The sequence below is a fragment of the Drosophila sulfurigaster genome, chromosome 2R (assembly GCF_023558435.1).
Source record: "Drosophila sulfurigaster albostrigata strain 15112-1811.04 chromosome 2R, ASM2355843v2, whole genome shotgun sequence".
Classification (NCBI taxonomy): Eukaryota; Metazoa; Arthropoda; class Insecta; order Diptera; family Drosophilidae; genus Drosophila; species Drosophila sulfurigaster.
Genome location: NC_084882.1, coordinates 6,021,824 through 6,030,317, shown reverse-complemented (window position 1 = coordinate 6,030,317; position 8,494 = coordinate 6,021,824). Strand labels below are relative to the sequence as shown.

Genomic DNA, 8,494 nt, shown 5'->3' with positions numbered 1-8,494 from the left:
GATATACATACACATATTGCTATTTGATTGCAATGAACCCTGTTTGTCTTTCAGCCAATGAGAGTGTCTCAATCTGTTGCCAATGCAAAATGGCCGCATACTCGACCTGTCACAGATGCGCTTACAAGCCGTAAGGGGTTGGTATAAATCCAATAAGTCATACTGAACATAGTCAGTACAATCAGAATTTATTCCAATTCGAACAGTCAAGCACAGCAGTCACTTCTAACGATGCAACATCCGAGCGACCAGCCCACCTATATGCCCGATGTACCATTTCAGCCGCTGTGGAGTCAAGAGGCCCCTCCACCGCCGCCGATAGTGCCGTATCAAGAACTTATAGCTGGATTCCCTTGTTCTGAATTGTGTAAGTTTTATCTGCAAATCAATTGTAAAAATTGCTAACCAGCTTAGTTGCTACAGCACTGTGGCAAAGATCTCAGGTGACACCTTTAGTTAATCAACGTCCAAGTACTAATGGGCGCACAAATGGGTCCTCTTCGTCTTCCTCCAAGAAAACTCGTCGTCGAGTTGCATCCATGGCCCAAAGACGCGCCGCCAACATTCGAGAACGCCGTCGCATGTTCAATTTGAATGAAGCTTTCGATAAGCTGCGACGCAAAGTGCCCACATTCGCATATGAGAAACGACTCTCTCGTATCGAAACTCTTCGTCTGGCAATAACGTATATTGGCTTTATGGCAGAGCTGCTAAGTGGTACGCCTTCCAACTCCCACAAATCACGTTCGGATATCTACGGTGGAATGAACGGACATCATCATCCTTCGAATGTTGCTCCAGGGCCTCCAATGCATCCACATCATCTACATCCTTCGGCTTATCAGCGTGACTTTGCCTCGCCTTACAACCACAGCCTAACCTAGAGCTTCCCAAGACCTAGGAGTAATGACTCCAATATTCTCTGAAGTTTCTGTTATAATTTTTGATATTTAAGCTTAAAGTTAAAGATATGTATATTGAAATGTGAGAATAGAACTATGTTACATAAGAATTCTCAATTACAAATATTGCACCTTATGGTTTTAAGAGATTGACTATGCGGTATCAATGAATTTAATTTTGAATGTAGTCCTGTGTACTGCACTAAATTATCATTATCATCATTATATGCTAAAAATAAATAACACACATTTAAAACGTGCTAAAATCAAGAATAAAATTTCGAATTATTTTAGTTTAAATATTTTTTTAGCATCAAAAAAGTTGTTTAGCATCGTGTAAGTAGATCAAACAACAATTCACGTTAACCATTAGATGTTTTTCTAATGTATATTGTCATATTTCTACAATTGAGTATGTACATTAGTATGTCCAATGATTGCATCACGTCAAGAACCAGCCACAACGACAATCTTGAATATCACCTATTAATAAATAAGTTTATTTAAATGAGTCAACTGTTTGTAAATAATCGTTGTTGGTGCACTCTTCGTTGACCACTTCAATATTTTGTTCAAAAACAAAAAACAAAAATATTAGTTGGTTTGAGTATATTTGCACCGTTATCATAAGTTATGGAATGAATATTATATTTATTAAGACCTTTGACCACTTCGGCGGTAAGATTTTCGGCTCCCCTTTCCACTAAATCAATCCCAAAATTTGTTATTTTATTTTCAACCAATATAAACGCGGTTTTAATAAAAAAAATATGATTCAATGTTTTCAAGATTTAACAAATTTAAATCAAATTTGTGCTCATTTATTATTTACGTTTTTAAATTCGACAGTCTATTGTTTTAAAAAGAATTTTTGCGTATATTGCATATGCTAAACCCGGCCGGTTTATATTCAAAATACTTACACACTACACCTGGTGCTGTAGCCAACTACGTGTGAGTATAGCAGCAAACTACTGTAATATTACAAGTAATATTAAATGAAGCAAACGAACGTGACAGTGAATTTCACGCATCTGTCGCTTTTGCTTTTTCAACTTGCGGTGCTGATCGTAAGCAGCTGAGACAAAAATCAAAAGTGGAAAGAGAAGAACGCGTTTGAATATCGCGACTGTGACTGCCGCCGACTTCCGAAATTCTTCGATCAAAAGTAATAGCAACGCAGAAAGCAAAACAAAAAAAAAAACGTCAACTGTTGATGATTTGAAATTTTCGAACACAACACTCATGTTTGCACAGAAATAAAGTTTGTTTTATATTTTTGAAAAGCCTAATCCCGCCAAGCATAATTTTTGAGCTAGAGTTCTTATTTTTGGTTATGGTTCCATGTTAATTTGGTTTCGGTCAGATAAAAATTGTGGATGTTATTTAAGAAATGCCAAAATAACGCCTACTGGAAAAGGATCTTACATGTTTTGTCTGACACAGTCTGTACTCTACAGTATGTTTTTAAAGTAGTAATATTTTTGTGGTACTCGTATATTTATAGAATATGATTTTATTGAAAATGGGTGTCGGGTATCTAACAGTGGAGGACACTGTAACATGTTTAATCTTAAAACGATGATTGAAGAACTAAATCTTGTTTTAAGAATTTTCTAATCTGGAATTCTTGTTTGAAGTTTTTTTAAGGTCGAAAAGTTCTTATCTCAAGTTTTGCAATTTACTTTTCCATCTAGATTCTGGCTTTACATTCTAGAGCTTTTTTTTTCATAAAAATCAACTAGTTGTTATAAGAGAATAAAATATCTCTTAATGTTAGTAAGCATCTATATTTTTTAAAAATCTATATTTATTAATACATTGGTATTTCTTAGTCCGATTAAAGATATGACTGACTGGCGTTAACATAACAGTTGATAAGAATTCAAAGCATTTTTCATTATCAGTAAAAATTGCAAGTAATCTTACCATATCAAAAAGAAATAGTAGAATGTTAGATTGTCGTGTTTATCTAGCACGTATTAGGTCAGTAGTGAATTGAAAGGCCAACGAACATGTCCAAGCCAGCATTTGTATCGCAGGTGTCCAAGGATATCGGAGGACTGCCTACCTGGCTTAATCAGCACGAGTTGCAGAGTTTCATATTAGAAAGTAATGCAAAAGTTCAAGATATTATAAAGATCGTTAGCAGATCGGAAATATTCTCACAAAATGTACTGAGGGTGCAACTCCAAGTAAAATTAACTGGTGAGTAAGTCGATAACCAGAATTATAACTTCAGCTGATGCCGCTCATTTCAATAAACAGACAACTCCACACAAGTTTTGAATTACTTGGTAAAATCAAACGAGCAGACAACTAGTATTTCTAGCACACCAAAGTTTCCAAGGCCGTACAACTTTAAATTAGAGCTGCACATGTACAATGAGGTCTTGCCAGCACTCAAGAACCTATATAAAAATGTGGGCAAGCAAATAACCTTCAGCCCTGATAATCATAGCAGTAAGGGATCAAGTCACCTGTATTTGGCAAATCTGCAGACCAAAGGCTATCGGACTATCATTCAGCCGAAAGGTTTGAGAAAATCTGCAATGATGGCAATTCTTTCCAAACTTGCTGCTTATCATGCGGCTACTGCGTGTTATCTTAAATTGACTCCCACTCACTTAAAAGCCCAATTAATACGGAATTTAGGGAACGAAATAGATGCAGAAATTATTCAACGTAAAACTTGGTTGCAGCGAAAGTTTAGCGAAAGTTTGCGCTCAAATGGTCTTCAGCACTATGAGGATAAAGTGGTCAGTATTGCCTACTAAGAATTAAAAAAATTAAATATGGACTGAGCTATCATTTACTTCGCAGAAATACTATTTAAAAAATTTACCAGGAAGTATTGACACACCCGATCTGAAAAGATCTTTCAATGTTATTTCCATTGGAGCTTGTTGGCCCAACAACATACTTGGCAGTTTCGATGCCTTTGGCGAAGTTAAGGATGTAGTTTTCATTGATTTCGGTAATTCCAGCTATAGATCAGCTGCACATGATCTATTTGAGATACTTCTGACGGTACCTGTCGAGAAAACTAAAAACTTTGATGCTTTCCTGAGGTATTATCACGATGAGCTCCTCATCAATTTGAAGTTGCTCAAGTTCAAGGGAAATTTACCTACGCTTACAGACCTGCAGCTAGATCTATTAAATTATGGCTATGAGGGTAAGCTATTCATCTTAATTTTTTATTTTTTTTTTAATCCACTTATCTTATTAACATGTTTATGTAGGTTTCCAGGTGGTAATGGAAATATTACCCATAGTGCTAGCTGATTTTGAATCTACTGACATTGAAGATCCGTTCAGGACGAAAAATTATTCGGAAGAAATTAAGAATTTACTTCCCTGGATGGAGAATCGCGCTTATTTTGAAGTTGAAACGGAGCCTATTATGTTGTATTAAAACTTATTTTGCTTAAGCAAAATCAAACTAATTCAATGAACATCCACCTGATACTCCTGCAACCACAACTTGTTTCTCTGCATAACAACATTATTAGGCGTGATTTACGTGTGAAATCTTGCAGCTGGCAGATCCACAACACATGCCGATGTAACAGCGAAGCAGTCGAAAAAAATGGACTTCGCTAACAATCCGTAAAATTAATAATAACAAACTAATGTTCCAATAAAATGAACAAGAATACTATGACGATTGTTGCAACAACCCTCAGATGCTTTTTCGAAACAAGTGTACCACTGAGGATGCAATTCTATTCTATCTTTTATTACTGTATACAAAAAAGGGAAGTTAGTACATTTTATGAAATTTTCTTTAGTTCAGATTTATAAATACGCATATGTATATACACGTATATTTGCATTTAATTCGAGATATCTATGGATTTAAATACATACGTATTTTCCAGGGTACAACAAATTCGAATATATACAAACTTCATTCCCTAATAGTCCTGCCTAAATACCGAGGAATTTGCGTTCAACGCCCAGTTTCCGCAGATTAGCTTCCCCCTTTTTCAGATCTCATAATTAATTTTGAACCCAAAACATAGCACTAAGGGCCCAATAGACAGAAATACCTGAGAGTAAGCTGAGACAACCCTCGTCATACTGTAACATGTTGCGACCCTTTTGCAATGTGGTTGCTGTTGCTTTTGTTTTGGTGCTTTGGTCTTTTTGGTGTTGCAATATGTTTTGATGAATTCGTGACACTTCATGCCGTATTATATTGCACATCTATTTGTTATTTGGGGTGGGCTTATCGCTTGACTTCTGCTTATGAAGTGCGTTCACGTGTCTGTGATTAGATGTGTCTTATATCCAAAGTCAAATAAGCATCAATTTGTACTTTGACTCGACCACCTGCTGAGTGTGAATTTCTGAGAAGTATTGACTAGAGATTTAACTCATCTATTGACTAGATGTTTAACTACATAACATAATTGTAAATTGGATCACCTTGTTGCAGCGCTATATTTTGACTAGCCACGTGTCGTTCATTAAATGCTTCCCATGGTAAATCATTTACCAAGAAGAATCCCTAACCGACACATACTAACAATGAAGTAGGGCATCCCTTAAAAATGATCCCCTCCTTCTCCATTGTGCCCATGTCAAATATCTATGACAAATTGATTACTGTTTGTTACAATTTTCGGCACATTTTGCGCAAAATTATCGAGATTTTCATTAGCCCTGTTATGCTGAAATTCAATATATTGTATATCGCTGACATGACATAAAGTTTGCCCAAATCAAACAGATGTTTCAAGATTAGAATTGTATACGATCTCTCAGCAAAATTATAAGAGAATACGTATTAAGTTAATCACAAAAAAGCTTTTGAAAGCTATTATAAACTTCGCTAGACAGTTTGCGGCAGTGTATGATAAGAAAAAAGCTTTAAATGCTTGCACGAAATTCGAATACCTTGTGAGTGATATCTTGTGGTAATGGGTTGTATTGTATGTAATGGTTGTATGAGATGCAATTAAGATAAATATGTTTGTGAATAAAGCACAACATAATATAGGATTTAAAAAAATAGACTGTATCATAAAGAATAAACTATTTTATGTATTTAAACCACACTAAGTTAATATTTTTTTTAATGCTAATGTATTAAAAGTGGTAGTGACTTTAGATCAATAATATTTTTTAATTCAAATTGTTAAACGAATATGTTCATGTAGATCATATTGTATTACAGGGTATCCAAGTGTGTATACCTTCTAACTAACTGCCTTCGATTTGAAATTATTGTGAAATGAAAACAAAGCTTTTGCAACTAAAGCACGAAGCATATAAACCAATCGCGTCGAAATATTACTTTCAGTTAACATCAAACTTTTGGTAGCTAACAAACAATGGAACACCAACGAAACATACCAGAGTCTCCGGAATGGTTAGACCAGCACTTGTTTGTAGAATTTCTAAAACAAGATATTCCGAATTTTAAGAGCATTGACCAATTTGTTATTGAAGAAACTTGCGCCAAAGGCGAAAACTTCACCACTTTGGTACTGCGCGTAAAGTTTGTTGTAAATATTGAAGGTAGTAATAATTATATTATAAAAGAAGAAAACAATAATACTAAAAATATTTTAATTTGAAGATGATAGCCAAGTATCTGCATCATACATTGTTAAGCTACTGCCAACAACTCTGAGTACCCGGGATATGATTGCCAGCTGGAAGGTTTTTGATAAGGAGAAGCTTTTATATAGCCAGTATGTGCCACATTTTGAGGAAATGTATGCAAAGGCCAATAAAAAAATTAGTTTTGGCGCCAAGTACTATGAACTGCATAGCCAAAAAGCAGAGGAATTAATCGTTTTGGAGGATTTGCGTAATCGAGGCTTTAAAAATACAAATCGTCAAATAGGCTTAGATTTGGATCATACCCAAATTGTGCTGGAAAAATTAGCACAGTTCCATGCAGCTTCGGCAGTATATTATGAGCTAAAGGGACCATATCCAAACCTCTACGATCGAAATCTTTGCAGTGAAGAGGACAAATTTCAAGAGTTTCGCGATACCCAAGCCAACTCCCTCATTGCTGCTCTTCCTCTCTTTGAGGCAGAACACTTGACATCCGCATTGGTAACAAAAATCAACTCGTAAATGTGACAAATTTTTTTTTGTCTAATAACTTTTTTTCAGAAATCTTACACTTCAAGGGCACCTGATATGTATCAGGCGTTTGCTGCAAAATTCGACAATGAATTTCGATGCCTCAACCATGGAGACTTCTACTGCAATAATATTATGTTTCAATACGATGAAAGTGGTCGGATTTCCGAAACATACTTTATAGATCTGCAAATGAGTCGCTATTGCTCGCCAGCTCAAGATCTAATTTATTTTATACTGTCCTCTGTTTCGATTAATCTGAAACTCTCGAAATTTGATTATCTAATATCTTTTTTACCACAGCAAACTAGTTGAAAATTTGAAACTTTTACAATACTCTAAGAAGTTGCCAACATTAAGGGATTTACACATTGCGATCTTCAATCATGGAGATTGGGGTAAGTCACAATTACTAAATTATATATATTTGGAAAATAGAATTGTTTCAAAAACTGCAAACTTTATTATAGCTTATCCAGTTATATCTCTATTGTTGCCACTTGTGCTGATCGATCCCAATGAGAAATCCAACATGGATACACTAATGGATCAAGAGAAAGAAGGAAATCAGTTCCGTAACACAATGTTCGGCAATTCTCGAGTTATACAGCACTACAAGCTAATTTTGCCATGGGCGTTCAATCGTGGATTATTTGAATATGAAAAGAAGCAAAACTGAAGCTAGTTTATATTATTGTAGAGTACAAATTGTAGTAAAAAACAGTATGAAATTTTAATATATATTAAAGTTACTTTATTTTTATTTTCTCTACAGACTACACAAAACTACTTGTTTATTACCACTTTTGAAGATAAAACAATGAAACTTTCTATACATTGTTCCTCCAACTCTAAGGTATCCAGCCCGAAAATTTCGATTGCATCATCTCCGTTCTTTTTTTTGTCTTAGCATGCCCCTGTTCTTGAAAGCTCAATATCAGGAAATTCCAAAAGAGATGTAACTTCTGACGGTAGCCATTATTATGGTTTAATCGGTTTTCTTCAGATCTGTAGTAGAAAGCAGTGGGTCAGAGGAATCCAATGCTCTGTTAAACACGTCTGACATAGTATTTAGGCGGCTGCTTTTTCTTGCATGGGAAAGCTTTTCGCGTTTGTATAATTTATTGCGCGCTTCTAACGCATTTTCGCTGAGAGCTCGAAGAGGAAGTACGGAGGTTTCCAAATTTGGTACTTTAAGTTTTGATGGGCATACCTTATACTTACAATATGTAGCAATTGAAATTACATAAAAATTGTTCAAGAAGGCATGCAACAAGAGTGATATTGAATTTTCTGTTTCATTGACCAGTTCAGAAGCAAATTTTCTCTTTAACCTTGGTCGTGCCTTACTATACATACGTCAAGCGTTTACGAACATGCGTTTCGCAATGAGCATTATCTAAAGAAACTCAATTTCTAACGGGGTTGCAAGCCATTGCGCATGCTTTTCGTTTGCATTCGAGCATTCTTTTGCATTTTGACAA

The 8,494-nt window shown here is 35.3% G+C and overlaps 3 protein-coding genes across 3 annotated transcripts; all 3 read left to right on the top strand.

Moving 5' to 3' along the window:
- Positions 1-209: 209 nt before the first annotated feature.
- Positions 210-1,191, top strand: LOC133837949 (protein Fer3). Its single transcript, XM_062268863.1, has 2 exons — positions 210-367; positions 424-1,191. Exons 1-2 carry the CDS (start codon positions 232-234, stop codon positions 882-884), a joined length of 597 nt encoding a protein of 198 aa, XP_062124847.1. The 5' UTR covers positions 210-231; the 3' UTR covers positions 885-1,191.
- Positions 1,192-2,624: 1,433 nt separating this feature from the next.
- On the top strand, positions 2,625-4,726 carry LOC133836875 (uncharacterized). Its single transcript, XM_062267468.1, has 4 exons — positions 2,625-3,110; positions 3,171-3,661; positions 3,726-4,080; positions 4,148-4,726. The coding sequence occupies exons 1-4, from the start codon at positions 2,918-2,920 to the stop codon at positions 4,318-4,320; spliced, it is 1,212 nt and encodes a 403-aa protein (XP_062123452.1). The 5' UTR covers positions 2,625-2,917; the 3' UTR covers positions 4,321-4,726.
- A 1,493-nt stretch (positions 4,727-6,219) lies between these two features.
- LOC133837046 (uncharacterized) lies at positions 6,220-7,786 on the top strand. Its single transcript, XM_062267697.1, is given in 5 exon segments — positions 6,220-6,431; positions 6,493-6,980; positions 7,041-7,301; positions 7,303-7,408; positions 7,481-7,786. Coding segments are annotated over 5 exon segments (1,251 nt in total). The 5' UTR covers positions 6,220-6,244; the 3' UTR covers positions 7,690-7,786.
- The last annotated feature ends 708 nt before the right edge of the window (positions 7,787-8,494 follow it).